The sequence below is a fragment of the Chenopodium album genome, chromosome 7 (genome assembly GCF_948465745.1).
Source record: "Chenopodium album chromosome 7, dcCheAlbu1.1, whole genome shotgun sequence".
Classification (NCBI taxonomy): Eukaryota; Viridiplantae; Streptophyta; class Magnoliopsida; order Caryophyllales; family Amaranthaceae; genus Chenopodium; species Chenopodium album.
Window position 1 is genome coordinate 28,952,156 of NC_137840.1, and position 16,748 is coordinate 28,968,903.

The window sequence follows — 16,748 nt, forward strand, 5'->3', positions numbered from 1 at the left end:
GACATTAGACACCTTAACTAATTATATTAATCAAATAAAACTGGCATTTCTGGCAACATGAACAAAGGAAGCCAATTCTACATACTATTTTAGACTTTTACACTTTGTTTGGATAGGAAGAAATGGAAGGAAAAGAAGAGAAGAGAAATGGAGGGGGAAAAATCTCTTGTTTGGGTAAAAGATTGGGGGAAGGAAGGGGAAGGAGAGGGAGGGATCCATTTTCCCTCTCTCTTTAATAACCATAATCTCTCCAAAATTGGAGAGATTTGGAGGGAAAATGGAGCTCACCTCCCCCTCCCTTTCTTTTCCCTTCCCTTCCTCCATTTTCCCTTCCCTTCTTTTCCTTCCTTCTTTGCTATCCAAACAAAGCGTTAGTCACCAAAATATAGAGTATTACGTATTAGAAATGTAATTAGGAAATGAGGCTACTAATTATAACGAGGTTTTTTTTTTTTTTTTTTTTTTTTTTTTTTTTTTCCAAGTAATACTTAATCTAGTGGTAAGAATTTCCTTACTCTTTCCCTCCACTCCTGCTAACTTCGCCTATGTGCTAGGTTCAATTTTAGTGAAGGCTTTTTACTTGTTGATGACTTGATGTCCTTTTGTAACATGAATGCTGCCCTTAATGGGTTCAATACTGCTCTTTCGTTTCCTGTTGGACAGGGTTGTTGTACACCACCACCATTTTGGCTGTCTAGTCTCCATAGTATATAACTGGAAAATTGGTTAAAGTTGATAATGAGATTCTGGGTTCATTTTTTTCCTTCCAGAAATACCACATTTTGTATTGTTCATCGCTTGGTATCCAACTATTGGGAATTGAAGGTAATAATCTGGTGAATTGAAGGTAATAATCTGGTTCTTGTCAATGCTGTTCAATCGTAATCTAGTTCTTATCAATGTTATTCAACAGTATCTATCAAGTTCCCTGAAAGATATGACGTACGGAGTATAGCTTAAGCGGTTAGACCTTGAGTGTTTTCGTTACTTGTCTTCCCATTCTTTGAGAGCCCAATATGATTGAACTATGCATGAATACCCTTCCCTCAGTATTTTTGACTCAAGCAAGTAGAAATCATATTCTCCAAGGATGAATTACATTAGGTCTATACTAGGAATCCAATCTAAAGTTCTCTGTACATTTAATGTTGGCTTTCAGCTTATCAGAAGAAATATGAGAGCAGAGGATGACAACCAATTTTATTTTTTTTTTGGATAAAAACCAAAATTATAAGTCAAATTATGACAGCATGTTGCAATAATTGATCAGCTATGGCCTCATTGTTTTAGTATGAGCATCTACATACAACCAAAAATGTACTATCTAATGTGATGATACTCCAATATTTGCAACAAGATTCTGCGCAACTGCATCAATGAAGTCTTCCGTATTCAGGTAGTTTTCTCTAGTAACCCTGCACAAAGAATGGCACGAGCTAGTGAGCTGACTAGTCTAGAGAGAAGGTAAACAGCCACTAGTGGCTGCAAATTATGAAAGAGTTAGCAGACATTGCACCATGTAGGAAAGCAATGTATAAGAAGTTGCAGGGAAAACGAACTTCAGCAGAGAAGCTAACGGGAATAAAGATGGACATGACTCCGCACTTACTTTGGCCCATGAGCCAGTAAAGCCAGATCTTTGGTCATCTTCCCTGATTCAACGGTCTCTATGCATGCCGTTTCCAATTTTTGAACAAAGTCCAGCAAGTTCTGATTTTCATCAAGCTTTGCTCTGTAAAGAGAACGCAAAAGAATATAAATATAAAATCAAAATTACTAATTGTTCTTCGGCCTATTGCCCTCAAGCCTTTTCAAATTCCAAGTTGTACCCTTCTTGTTGTCTAAATCGTATCCTCACCATTCACCTTCCGCTAAGCTAGTTGTTAGATTTAGTTTTATTTGGAAAGGCTGCCAAGGTTTCCTAACCAAAACAGCACCACCATCCAATGAACTTAATCTCTAAGCATCACCCAGGGGGAAATAAGGAGAGATAGATTTAGAGAGGTCAGTGGAGAGAGATGGGAAAAGATGTAAAGGAGGGGTTGGTTATCATCGAGGAGGGGGCGGTGGTTGGGTTCAATTGGTGGCGTTGACTTTTGAAAACAGAGTTTTTTGAAAATGAAGAACAATTTAAAAAAACCCAATGGTAAAACATAGATATCGTGAAGTAAAGGGTACAACTTAGAGAAGTCAAATGCTCCCTATTGAATGCTAGACTTACTCGTATGAGTTTGAAATCTTTCAACATATTTTACTAGGAAATATAACTGAGTAAACATAGCTTACCTATGCTCTAGTCCACGTGTCCAAGCAAATATAGAAGCAATACTATTAGTGCTTGTTTCTTGACCTTTCTGATGCAGCCGGAAGTGTCGTGTTACGGTCCCATGAGCAGCCTCTGCTTCTAAAGTTTTACCATCAGAAGACAGCTGCAAACAATGTAGCAATAAAAAATAATTGTCAAACAGGTTACATGGTACACACAACATAGAAAAGGTCAATATTTTACCAACCAGCACAGATGTCATTAAACCCAAAGACCCGAAACCTGCAAACAGGTACAAATGAAGCCAATCAAATTATCTGGACAATGATTTGATGAAAAAAAACATCTAATTAACAACTCAAATGGAATTGCAAGATTACTAACAGCAACTAACATCCACAAAAACTCAAAGGCCTCCATACATTAAAAATATGTATGAATAAAAAATTAAAATCATTCTACTGTTATGTGATGTTACCTACATGGAATAATCCAAAATACGATTGCCATAACGCCAGGGCCTCGGAGTTGGTTACAAGATAAAACTCAGTTGTGCAGCTAAAATCTCACAATTAAAGAACCAAATTCTTCCTCCGATCTAATACACTTTTTTAGCAAGTAACTTGTAACTTTTTTAGCATCTACACTACAAGGAGGTTGTACTTGTAGCTATGGTTTCAGCGTTGCCTAATTCACTAATGAACTGCAATCCAAATAAAGACATTTAATACGTGTGTGGCACATTTTTGACTTAGCCCTATTCTCTTCACCTTTAAAAAATTATATTAAGTAAAAATAATTTCAGTTCAGTAAAAATAAATTCAGTTCAGTAAAATTAATTTCAGTTAAGTAAAAATAGTTTCAGTTCAGTAAAAATAAGTTCAGTTCAGCAAAATTCAGTTTTACTAAAGAAGAATTATAATAGAAAATCAGTAAAAATAATTTCAGTTCAGCAAAAATAATTTAAGTTCAGTAAAAATAATTTCAGTTCAGCAAAATTAAGGCGAAGAGAACGGGGCCTTACTTTAACAAAACTAGGTAGCAAACTGTGGTCCTGTACCCCAATTTCCAACATTGATTTAGGTACACTGCCATGGTTTCAGGAGTTCAACTTCTAGATTACAATTTTAAGGTTATAACAACATCTATAAATATTCAACAAAGCCACTCAAGCAAATCTTGAGGCTAGATAAGGAGCTGCTTGTTGCTTGATGAAATCTTGATCATCAGATATCCCGCGAAACCATTTATGTCATAAGAAATCTACCTCTCCTACAGGATACTCACCTTGTGCAAGTAAATCGCTCTGGACATCTCCATCATAGTTCTTACATGCCCAAACATATCCACCTTCACTTTTTAATGCATAAGCAACCATATCATCAATCAGGCGATGATCATACCTGGATGAGAAATACTTATGTTTTAACAGACAATAAGACAAAATCAAAAATCAAAGCAATTAACAATCATTGCAAACTCAAACTAACCATATTGAGTGTTCTTCAAATTTCAGCTTCCACTTCTCTTCATATACCTCCTGAAATATATCTTTAAACCTAGTGCAGTCCAAAAAGTTAAGAAATGTTTCATTATACAATATCAAGATCAATATTTATAAATAAAGGAAGAAAAAGTACGTATGTTATTTATTACCTTCCATCATACTTTTTGAGGATAGTATTTTTGGTACTCAAGTAAAGTGGCCACTTCTTTGCAAAGGCCAACGACATTGATGAATTAGCAAAAGCTCGGATTGACTGACAAACCAAAAATAAGAAAACAACAAAGCAGAAAGTGTAAATGTAACTTGTAGAACTGCATTCTTTCTGTGTGCAACATAAAGCCTAGAGCAATAAGACATACCGAATCAATGTTATACATTGCCAATGCGACTCCAGGCCCTTTAAAGTCGTGTACATCAAGTTCCACATGATCCTTTCCATCCTCTGGGACTGCATGATATTAAAATCCACTTATCAAGGATTATATTATATTCTGTAGACAGTGATTATATTATATTCTGTGCTGCTTTCCTATTGAGAATTGACTTTAAAATGCAGACACAATTAAAGAGAAGACAGGGTCTAAATTCATACCGAACACCAATTTAAGCTTTCCAGGACCTGGGATGAGTGTATCAGTGGCTCGATATTGATCACCAAAAGCATGTCTGCCAATACAAATGGGTTTTGTCCAGCCTGCAAAAGAAGCCAAAGGACATGAGTGACAGTGTTATGATTTAAAAGAGCATGAGGGTATGAACGATTTGAAAGGCAAATTAACATACCAGAAACAATCCTTGGAATGTTCTTACACAAGATTGGCTCACGGAAAACAGTCCCTACAAAAACTACGGTTAATAATGCCTTCTTCAAAAACCAATCATATGCCAAAGAAATGTACAAACAAGAGTGGTTAAATAAGGAAACTGGGGGTGTAGAGAAAAGTGAAGAGAGAAAAAAAGAAAAGGATCAGGAAAGAAAGAAAAAGGGGGAAAAGGGAGCTCCCATGAGGCCCACATAATACATAAGCTGAGTTTGCCTACTGCCTTGCCAAGCACCAACTCACTAACAAATCAGTATCAGATTTGCCACCTAGGGTGCCTGGGAAGTTTTCAGAGAGGTAGCCAAAACAGAAAACTTTGGCAAACATGATTGGAAAAACAGGAGAGCAGTCAAGGAAAGTGGAAAGTAGTTTTAAGAAAAATCTAAAATTACTATTACTGAAATATAAATAAATATACTGTATATAATAATAATTAATGTTCAAAGTACTAAACGTTGACCAGAATAGGTAAACTTGTAACATTTATCTAGAACAAACAGGGTATCAAGGAAAATATATATCACAAAAAAGACAAATGTTGCAACAAACAACAGACAACAAAGCATGTTTTACATCACCAAAAATTTAAATCTACTCAAAGCTAGGAGGCATATGAGATTATTTGACATAGGAGGCAATAGCAAAAGTCAAACTCAAAATCTACATTGCAACATAACAAGGCCAAGTCGCACATATCTACTAAGCAGAAATTTAGTAATAATTTGATTACTGACCATCCAATATGTTTCTGATTGTGCCATTGGGACTTCTCCACATGGACTTCAGCCCAAATTCTTTGACTCTGGTTTCATCTGCAAGCCAAATTGATTAGATAATTTGGAAGCAAAGTTTTCTCTCATATCAATCATATTTATTTTGCCCTTTGGCAAAACAGAAATGTGACTTCCTCTAAAAAGAACAAAAAAAAAAAAAAAGGGTAACACAAGCCCTCCCACCTCTCAGTTTCTCCTCTAACTAATAACAAAAGCACCAAAAAGAAACCAAATATTCCTAAAGCCAATTAAGAGTTTGTTCAAAAACGATCATCAAAAATCTGGGATAAAGCAGTACAAAATCATGTACAAACAAATTTAAATTAACCAAAAGGAGAACACACAGGTCATTGAGGCATGACTTGCTGTGAAGCAATTGGATCCTACAGCCTAGGTGAAAGGCTCTTAAGAGACTTCATTTAGATATGATAAGAGTTTAGCCTTTTAGTGTACAAATTGAAATTAATGCAATGACTTTTTTCTGACTTTATTAATTTGTTATCCCAAAATATAGTAGCTCTTCCTTGAGATTCTGTAACGAATAGCAACAAGCCACTTGTCCTCCTCATTTACAGGTTATGCAGGCGCCAAAAGAGACAAACCCAAAAAAACAATAAGAGACAAGGGCTGAGCCACTACCAGAAAAGCAGGAAGCACCAGACCAAGCAACCATTTTGAGGGTTGCAGGCAACAACTAATTTGGCAGCCAGGGAGAGAGACAAGCAGTAGTAAATGTAGCAATTAAGGCATGTACTTATATAGCCAGTAAACAACCTAGGGTAGTATTTTAAATAGGGACTTAAGTATTTTATTTTTTAAAAAAAAACCACCACATCCACCCAGCACCGCCCCCCCAGGCTATCCCCTTTGGCTGGCGCCACCCCCTCCCCTTCAGCTGGTGCCACCCCCTCCCCTTGCCGGCACAGGACCCAGCTAACTTCGATCACCGCCGTATGCTCTCTCAGCCGTCAACCCTCCCCCTCCCCCTTCCCCTTAAACTCCTATCTCCCCACCCCAAAACCTCCTTAACAGCAAATTAGCATCCTTGATCAATAGGTGCCAACTGCGGAAGTTCTAAACCGTCTAGTTTGAAAGATTTCCCGATGCATAGCAAACAAACTACCATCTAGTTTGAATGATTTCCAAATGCATAACAAATAAATTTAACAGCAAATTAGCATCCTTCTTCCGCAGCCGCTTGAATAAGAGCAACAGGGCTTTGATTGAAATACCCAAATGGAAATATCGATTGATTTCCTGTACCATTGTTCAGAATAGGGCTTCGCCATTGTACATGAGGCTGCCAGAAGGTTTCGGCGGAAGAGTCGACGGGGATTGCGATGGCTGCGGTGGTGGCGGTTGTTCCGCTAGCTGAGCTTCTTGATTGAGGAGAGATCAGAAAAAGTTGAGATTGATTTAGGGTTTAAAATTTTGGAAGAGGGATCGTGATTTGGTAAGCATCGCCATTTTTATTGCATCTGAAATAGAGAGGCGGAGAGAAAGTGAAGGTTAAATAAGAAGATGAGAGAGGAGACTGGACGACGGCCAGCGCCTGGGAGGCAGGAGGTTGGGTTGACGTGTGCGGCAGTGTTGGGTGGCTGGTGGGTTTTTTAAATTTTTTTTTTTTATTTTCATTTTTTAATTTTTTAATCAATCATAGAAAGACACATTTCAACCGGTTGGGACTAATTTGGGCAGATGTAGTATAAAGTTGGGATTATTAAAAAATAATCAAAAGTTGGGATTATTTTGGGCGGACGGAGTAAAGTTGGGATATTTATGACAATTTTTTCTTACTTCAAATCCCAAGGAATATGGTACATATATTTCTCTCCTAGTTATTCATTAAGGAATGCTGATTACATATATATTTGACATACCCTACATGCCTTATAAGCAGTAAACAGAAGAACAAGATTACTCTCTATCTGATGATACATTTTACAGTTCCATTTTAAGAATGACCCCATTAATATTATAATACCTCTCTTCCCACAACTTATATAACCCCACTAATATTATAATACCTCTCTTCACATGCCCTATTTTATTCGATACAAAAATTACAACACTAACCTTTAACCTCATCTACCTTTTCAATGATTAAATATTGATGCAACCAATAATAGGCCTTTGGTTGTACAATATTAAAGATTGAAGACAATATTGATCAAAGAGCATATGTTGTCTAGGTTTAGGAATTAAACCAAACATGAAACTAGGGCTTTTGTGCAGCATGAACCAGGATTTCAACCATGACTTTGGGGTACTATCCAGCTACTTTGCTACTGTTTTCGTTTCTTAAACTATTTCACGACTATTTCATCCTAATTTACATTATATGTGAAGATAGATAGATGGCTTCCATGTAAGATTTACAAACGAACTATGGATCCAGAGAGACTTTATATGAAAAAAGAACAAAAAAGCAAATTTGGGAAAGATGCTGGATGTTTTAATGTTTCAAAAGAATAAAGCATCTGGAGTGATTTTAATGTTTAGAGTTGACTGAGAAACTTTGACAACGTATATTTTAGTGTCCCCATGAAATAGCATAAAAATTATCCAACCTCCCACCAATGAAAGTAAATTAAGATAAGTTGTTGGAATTATACATTACTTGTATTTTAAAAGTAAATGTAGACAGTACAGACAAATTAACCCAAACAAATAAAATAACTAAAAAAAAATAAAAAAAAAAAACCTAAATTCTTGTGGAAAAGGCTAAAAGAGAATCTGAAGGGTAGATGAGGTATAGTGTTAGTCCAGAGGTTTAAGAGCTTTAAATGAACTTTAAACTGAGAAAATTGCTTTTGGTGAAGATGGATCATTAAATTAGAATGCAACTCAAGAAAATAGGAGATAATTACTACTATTTGCTAAAATAAGACAGCTTCTAATCTTCTATACAACATGAAAGAGAGGTCAAATCACCTCATACACCAATCCACCTCAAAATTCTCCATGTAAAACATTACACCGTCATCATCACTAGACACTCAAAATGCAACTAATTCAATAGGGATGCAGTCCATTTCGCACAAGTCACCCTTGTATATATAAAGCAGAAATATGTAAAAATCATGTCACTTACTCCAGATATAATATTTGGTTAAGTAGAGTTGGTCAAAAGATAAATAATAGGACCGCATATTATGGATAATAAAGTGACGTAACAAGATCAAATAAGGGGCACCAACAAAGAAAAATGAAGCATATACATAGGGTTGAGAAGAGGGGGGGGGGGGGGGAGGGATAATTTATACTGAACTTACAATCTTCAAAATGAAGAGCTACCATGAAAGAATATGTAAGAACGATTGGGAAAAGCAAAGTTGAAATCATAATAGAAGTACTCATAAGAAAGCCATAGAAGTCAAATGAATTTTGAAAGCAAATTTTGATCCCTTTTATATATTTAAAAAAATATACTAGTATATATATTTATACAGAGTAAAAAAAAAAAGGAAGAATTGTAGCATAAGGTTATATTTCAATAATCTGAAGTTGATTGTCATAAGAAATTTGTACATGTCTAAATAAAAGACACCATTTGGGTTGTTCGAAGCTTCTAAAAGTACATCAATAAAACGTGAATTCAACACTATTTGATGGATATATGTACAACAAATATCTATGAAGTTAAGGTGAAGGGAAAAAAAAGACTATGTTCCAAAAGTCAAGATCACTATATATATTCTTAAGCAGACTATAAAATGATTATTTTCAGCAAATTCTTCGTAAATACTCTATGAGTACAGATAAGTGATAAAAGAAATATTTTGAGGATCTCACAGTAGATGATGTAATGATTACAGTAACAACTAACTACAGGTCTACAGCTAGGAATGGAAAAGGGATCTCAAAGTGCAAACGGTACTTATCTATACATTTCTTCAAGGTGGGAGGAATTTTAAAAACATTTCATTTTCACTTTAATAAGAAGTACTAAAATGAAAGAAAAACTAAAGACAAATTAGAGATCATATAGGAGCATGATTGTCGGTTCGCTCCCACATACTTTCACATTGCCTTCTTAGATTTATCATCTTTGCATGAGCAAATTGAAACAGCAAAGTAAAAAAAAAGAGAGAAAAAGTGGGAATAAAGAGGATGAAATGATGGTCAATAAAGCCAGGAGTAGGAATTGAATATCAGTAGTACACTATGCGCCAATTAGGGATTTATCGAATTAAGGCAATTGATTTAGGGTTCAAATTCAAGCAAGTTCACATAAGTACTTGAAGGTTTTATCAAATTCTAGAGTTTTAGCTCATTTCATTTCTCCCTCTATGGCAGATGGGATGCAGCATCTCACTCTTCATCTAGCATGTCTATGTGTGCTTGGCCAGTTAGAACCATAGCACAAGGGTTATTTTTTTTCTCTCTCTTTGTACTGATTATAAGAAAAAGCAGAGAATTATTAAAAAAATTAAGATGGACAATTGCAATTCCATTACAACTCGACTCCAAGTTAATGAGATGTTGAGTTCTATGTTACTTAGACTCAAATAAAGTGTCAAATTAGATACGGGTGTCTAAGCATCAGATTCACCCATTTTCTTTAAAAAAGTTGTGTTTTTAGTTAAAAATGAAGTGTCCAAGTGTCTGTGTCGATGTCCGACACGAGTCGTGTCAACACGGACACGTAAGGTAAATGAAAGAGTCCGAATAACATAGGTTGAGTTGATGAGATGTTGTAAATGAAATATAAGAGCGATTGTTAGCTTGGTTAACAAAAATTTATCATTCACCTACTTGGATCTTGTCATCTTTGATCAACATCAAATTAGTTGAAGTCAAGTTGTAATGTAACTCCAAAAGACTTGCATCATAGTTCATCTTCTTATGCATTGATATTTCTGTAGTTAGTTCTATTGAATTCTTAAGTCATGTGCATTCATGAAAGAATGTGGAGAAAGAAAGCAGTTTTTTTACAGAATTTCAAAAATAACAAATTTAAAGAAAAAAAAAATCTCCACTCTAATATAATTGTATTATTTGGAGTTTCACGCTTACCAATGCATAACTATGACCATTAATATCTTTAATTATCTTTTCATAAAATTATTGATAATTTAAAAGTACATATCAACTACAATTTCTCTTACTTCTGAATCACATAAGATGGTCAATGAGTGTGATTGGTGTAAAAGTCCAAAAGCTGCAATTACTGGAGAACGAAGGAAGTATTGTTATTTTCAAGAAAGTGTATGTAACAAAATATTCTCGAGTAGAAGTGCTAAAGGGCATATATTAATGACTATAAATTTACAAGCCATCCAATCATAATTTCTTTGTGCAATCCTTTATCTTTATACATAGCCTATAGGGTGGATGTCAACTCTGTAGTTGGCATGTTCATAGGGGAGGTACCCTGAAACCTTTTTCATGTCCCTAACCTTAAACCAATAAAGCTCCAAAGAAACCTCTAATAAATGTCTTAGTAGTATGCATTTTGATAAAAGAAGTGTCATATCTTCCTAGAAAAGAATCTATGGACCATCAACATGTAAGTATGCAACTATGTAACTGCTCATAGTTCAAGCATTAAACTAGATCCAAACATGATTGCTTCAAACATGGAATAATCAATATACTACTTACATAGTTAAATACTTAAATGACACAGGAAGTGAACACTTTGCTTGCATGAAACAAGTAAAGCCATTTGAACAAGCTTTAGTAACACTGAAATTAATAATCAATCTTTTTTTCTTTTTTTTTTTTTGACGGGAATAATCAATCTTACTGAAATACATTTATCACATATCTTGACACAAATATACAGGCCAAAGTGACATCTCCTCGTGACAGAAAATCAAAAGCCATGAGAAAACTAACCAGGAGTAATTGTGGCACATTTAATTGCAACATTATACCTGCACAAATAAAATTGTCATTGAGGTACACATGAGCAGCCTTTCACACAGACCTTGAGATATGTATAAGATTAACCTCAACCTCTTATGTATATACACAAAGTGTAAAATATTTAGAAAATAACTATGTCAAAGAACAGTAAACTTATCCCTAAATCTCGAAAGGATTTATCAACAGAAATTAGCTGCATAAAATCTGATTTCAAGCCAAGGAAAGTCAACCTTAAATGAGCAGAACTTAATCATAATATCATAAATTTGACGTTGATTAATAGTGGAGCAATAAATATAATGGAGCATGACTAGTATAACTAAGCATTAATTTTAACATTTCCAGAAGACTAATTAATAATAATTAAACATCTTTTGGTGCCACATTCACCTTTTACCTCCTTCTTTGCATTGTCGACATTAAGTTAACTGTTTCACAAAAGAATATATCCCAGAAAAATATTCCACACTTGTCCTGCATCATTCCCCCCCCCCCCCCCCCCCCCTCTTCCTTCTCTCTCTTTTTGAGAAGGTGAGATATGTCATGGTCGAAAAAATGAGTCGTATAAAATTCTTCTGTGAGATCCAGCCATTAATATATATTAGTTAGGCATTGTTCACTTCACCTTACAAAGTATTATTCAGTAAAAATAGTTACTATATGTAAAAAAAAATCAGTTTGACCTTGGGTTGAAAGCCCTACAAGTGAGATGACTGAGATTAAGGTTCAATTTGAGTGGACCCCACCATTTTGTAATAAATGCAACAAGGTTAGGCATGATTGTGCTGCAACTCAAAAGCATGTTTAGAGGCAGAAGCATTTGGTGACACTGTAAGCACCCAAGCACATGTAAAAAAGTCTGGATTCCTAAGAAAGCTAACCCTGCTACTGGTGATAAGCTGCTGAGCCTGTTAAGGATGTTACTCAAGCACGTGATGAGGGCAGGTCCCTGGAAAAAAATCAAAGAAGAACACTAAGAGACAGATTAATTTTCCTATTTTTAGCTCAAACACCTACCTCCCTTTGGTAAATGATGCTAATATTGTGGTTGATATTCTGACGAGACTGATTATCCTAATCCTATCAGGGGTGATGGTAATCCCCCTCTGGAAACATTATTATTCTATCATGGAATATTAGGAGTCTTAATACCCCTGGGAAAGTGGCTGCACTTAAGAAGCTACTTTTTGATCAGAAGTGTGATGTGATTTGTATTGTGGAGATAAAAGTTAAAAAGCACAACTGTTCTAAAATTCAGAAAAAGATTGGTTATACTTGGTCTTGGGCTGACAATTATAGTTGCTTTTGACAAGAAGAATTTAGGTGGGGTGGAAGGTTGACCTTATTAATCTCACTGTTCTATCTGTTTTTATTCATTGTCATCTTGCTACTAAGGACCTTCAGAGTCATTTTCTTGTTACATTTGTCTATGGCTTGCATACTGTTCAAGACAGATTACAGCTGTGGACTGGTCTTAAGCAATTATCTGGTATCGGTGATTTCAACTCTATCTCCCCTACTGAGGACAGAATCAATGGGGCTATTGTTACTGACTATGAAACTAGGGATTTACAGAATTTCCTTGATGATTTGGCTTTGGTTGAAATAAAAGTAAGGGTTCTTTTTTCACTTGGTGCAATAAAGCTCATAATGGCCCTAGAACTTATTCTAGGATTGATAGAGGAATTGTGAACCAGGATTTGATTAATCAGTATGGGCATGTGGAAGCTGTTTACTTGCCTCCTTCCCTTTCTAATCATAATCTTGTTCTATTTGACATTTTTCATTCTCGAGGGAGACTGGATTTCTCAATTGCCTAGATGAACATGAAAACTTCCTTGATACTGTTGCTAATGCTTGACAATATTCTGTTCCTAGAACTGCAATGTTTAGAGTTTGGTCTAAACTCAAATTGGTGAAGACAGCTCTAAAAGATCTGAATACCAGAAGTTTGGGCCTTGGGGTCATTGCTGCAAAGATTGAGGATGCCTAGAACACTCTATGTGATGTTCAAAGCCAGATTAATTCCGATCTTCACAATGTTGTCAGGAAATGGAAACTATTCAGAATATTAAGTATTGGATCAGTGTGCAAGAGAGTATATATAAGCAGAAGTCTAGAGTTCACTGGCTTAAGCTTGGAGATAGTAAAAATAAGTACGTCTTTTCTGTCATGAAGCACAGACAAGGCAGGAATAAAATTGACACTCTTTTTGATGAACATGATGTTTTCCTTAAAGTTCTTGCATTAAGAAATTAATGGTTTTTATAAGAAATTACTTGGTACTAGAGGCTAATTCTCTCCCTGGAATTGACAGCTCCAAAGCCCTAATGGGTTTTACTCCTTTTCTTCAAAAAAAATCCTGGGATATTTTAAAGCCCAATGTTTATGATGGTGTGTTGGGAGTTCTTTTATACTAGTTCCATGTTCAAACATTGGAATTGTACCACTATAACCTTAGTTCCTAAGTTTTCGAGCCCTTCTTATGCTAAGGACTTCAGACATATTGCTTGTTCTGTTTTGTATAAATTGGTATCTAAAATCCTTACCTCTAGACTTGATAGTGTTCTTTCTGAAGTCATTAATGGGGCTTAGGTCCAAGAAAGCATATAGGGGATAATATCCTGCTAGCTACTGAACTCATCAGAGGAGTGGAATGAAGTTTCCTTAATGATGTTATGTGTGAGCTTGGTTTCCCCGGTGAGTTTGTTAACTAGCTCATGGCTTGCCTTTCTTTTGTCTCTTTTTCCATTTTGATTAATGGTACCCCTCCAAGCCTTTCCAAGCAAAGAAAGGGCTCAGGGTGATCCTATGTCCCCTTTCCTCTTTGCTATTGGCATGGAGTACCTCCCCTTGCTGAGTTACATCTTGGTCCTAACTTCAACTACCATCTTAGATGTGAGAAAATTATATTCACTCACTTAATGTTTGCCGATGATCTTCTGTTGTTTTCCATATACAAATTATGTTACATTTCTCTTTCAAGCTTTTACAAAATTTTTTGGTGGACAAGGTTACTTCTAGAATTAATGGCTGTTACATTGCTCTTAGACAAGAGTGAAGTCTACTTTGGTGGGCTCCCTATATTGAGGAAGAAGCTTTGAGAAGTCTAATCCCGTTCCTGATACTATCCTTTTCAAATACTTGGGAGTTCCACTATCCTCTAAGAAAGTCAACATTGCTCAATGTAAACCTTTGGTGGACAAGGTTACTCCTAGAAATAATGGCTAGTCTGCTTGACATTTGACTTATGCTGGTAGATTGCAGTTGGTTAAGAGTGTTTTTTTTGGCATTCAGATTTATTATCTTTGTCTTGCCTAAAAAAGATCCTCAAAGAAATGGAAAACAGATTCAGAGTTGAGAAGGCTAATCCCTGAAAGAAATCCTTAGTGTCCTAGTCAGGTGTGCCTTTCCGGTGGTGGGTGGAATCTCATTTCCCTCCCTGAGAATTTGTATTTGTAGGCTGCTTTGGGATCTTGCACAAAAGCAGATAATCTTTGGGTAAAGTGGGTTCATATCTACTATTTCAAAAATAGACCATGGTGCATTGATGATATTGGTGGATGGGGTGCTATTCAGCATGGTGATAGAGTAAAAAAAAAAAAAAAAAAAAAATCAACCAGTTGTCTGGCTCCTAAAGTTACTTGGAGAAGAATCATTTGCAACAATGTTGCTCCTCCTAAAAGTTTGTTTATCACTTGGCTTGCTGTGAAAAACAGATTGGTCACTAAGGATAGGTTGCTTTCTTGGAATCTTCAATGTGACCGTATTTTCTTTCTTTGTAATCAACACATGGAAAATGTAAAGCATCTTTTCTTTGAATGTGCCTATGCTAGAGATATTTGGATGAAACTGTTAAACCTTTTTGGGGTTCACATACGTGTTTGGGCTTTTGATGTTGAAATTTCCTGGATTTCCAGAATCTGCAGGAAAACTAGACCAAAAAATAAATTGTTGGGTATGTGTTTTGCTGAAGCTATATACCATATTTGGCTGCAAAGAAACTCTTTGATCTTCACTGGTAGCTGCAAACCTGCTGATATAGTTTTTAGAGATATATTGTTTGCTGTTGCCTGTAAGTGTAATGTTAGTGACAGACATCTGCTTATTATGTAAGCCTGCCCTTTGCTGTTTCTGTCTGCTGTATAGCCTTGCTGTGGGGTCTGTCCTAAAGCTGAGTCTAGGGAGAGGTCTGTGTTCTTTGTGTTCTGGCCTGCCCTATCCTCTATCACCCTTCCTAGAAGGTGGGTAGGGATGTTTAGGGGTGGCTGAGTTCCTGTTTTTGTGGTGAACCCTTCCTAGAAGGTGGCATCACATTAACAGGAACTTTTGGTGGTTGAGTGCCTGGTTTTCAGGCTTGTGTAGTATAGGGTTACAGCTTAGCTTTTGTAAGTTGTAATTTTTGTGCTCTTTTGGTAATAAAATTTTTCATTTACCAAAAAAAAAAAAAATTCAGTTTGACCAGTAAGTTTAAATCAATAGAAAACAGATTCAATCAGACAATTCAGTAGCTTCATATATGAACTAAAAATAATTTTATTTCATAATAATAGGGTTATTTCAATGTACATTTTGTCTCTGAGTCAAATTTAGCACAAAACACAAAATTTTAAAGTCAGAAGCATGTTCAGCAATGGCTTCAAGTCATTCAACCTAATGGTGTTAAGTGAGGGGGTATTGTAATTACACCCACGCAGCAACATCAGTCAAAACCATACAAGTAACGTATACACCCTGGACATTAAAAAGCTTGAAATTGCGAGAATTACAACAACAATGGCCACATACTTGAGGGTCGCTTCTGCACTTTCCACAGTGACCTTATCATCCGTTGCATCGCGATTAAGAATTCCCAGATCATAGTATTTAATATCCAAATCCACAAATGGAAAAATAAGCTGTCCATTGAAATACAATTCAAAGATTATACATAAACGAAAAAAAGAAATGAAATAAGTGCCAAATGCAATTCAAAAACAACATAAACAAAACGAAACTGCAAGCAAAATCATACATGCATAAGTAGACAGCAAATTGAGATTTCATACCTTATCTTTGATCAATTTCCATATAATTCTCGTCATTTCATCACCTGAAATTCAATCAAAATAACAAGCAGTCATCAAGTATTCATTATATACAATAACAAAACAAGATTGAAAAAAAAAAAAAACATTACCATCCATTTCAACAATAGGGTTCTGAACTTTGATACGTTCGACAGGGGTGGCAGCCATAGCCGAAGAAGAAAAGCAGCGAAGGGAAGAGAAATTGAAGCGACGAAAATGGAGGTTTTTGGAAGTGATTACTTTGTTGAATAAATTGGAATTGGAAGAAGAAGAGTGAAAAATAGAAGAAGATTGCAGAAACGCCGTGCCAGGGGTGGCGCTAATTCGAAGTCGAAGCATTTTGGTCGGCTGGAAAATACGATGGTTGAAAATGAGGAGAGATGGAAACTAAGGTTGTGCCAAGGGTGCCCTTGGGTTCTTACAAATCTTGCCGCGCAA

The 16,748-nt window shown here is 35.8% G+C and overlaps 1 protein-coding gene across 1 annotated transcript; it reads right to left on the bottom strand.

Moving 5' to 3' along the window:
* Nucleotides 1–1,198: 1,198 nt before the first annotated feature.
* Nucleotides 1,199–16,722, bottom strand: LOC145641012 (isocitrate dehydrogenase [NADP]-like). The gene is made up of 15 exons (XM_081692216.1): nt 16,421–16,722; nt 16,290–16,333; nt 16,030–16,139; nt 11,212–11,249; nt 5,329–5,406; nt 4,557–4,610; nt 4,366–4,467; nt 4,133–4,221; nt 3,923–4,026; nt 3,757–3,825; nt 3,554–3,669; nt 2,514–2,548; nt 2,287–2,429; nt 1,610–1,732; nt 1,199–1,415 (listed from the first exon to the last, which is right to left on the bottom strand). Exons 1-15 carry the CDS (start codon nt 16,647–16,649, stop codon nt 1,325–1,327), a joined length of 1,425 nt encoding a protein of 474 aa, XP_081548342.1. The 5' UTR covers nt 16,650–16,722; the 3' UTR covers nt 1,199–1,324.
* Between the last annotated feature and the right edge of the window lie 26 nt (nt 16,723–16,748).

Coding starts and splice junctions, on each gene's coding strand:
- LOC145641012 (XM_081692216.1), bottom strand. CDS start 16,649: ATGCTTCGACTTCGAATTAGCGCCACCCCTGGCACGGCGTTTCTGCAA. Junction 4,222..4,365: donor AAAGCTTAAATTGGTGTTCG/GTATGAATTTAG, acceptor AATATCATGCAG/TCCCAGAGGATGGAAAGGAT. Junction 3,670..3,756: donor TTTGAAGAACACTCAATATG/GTTAGTTTGAGT, acceptor TTTCTCATCCAG/GTATGATCATCGCCTGATTG.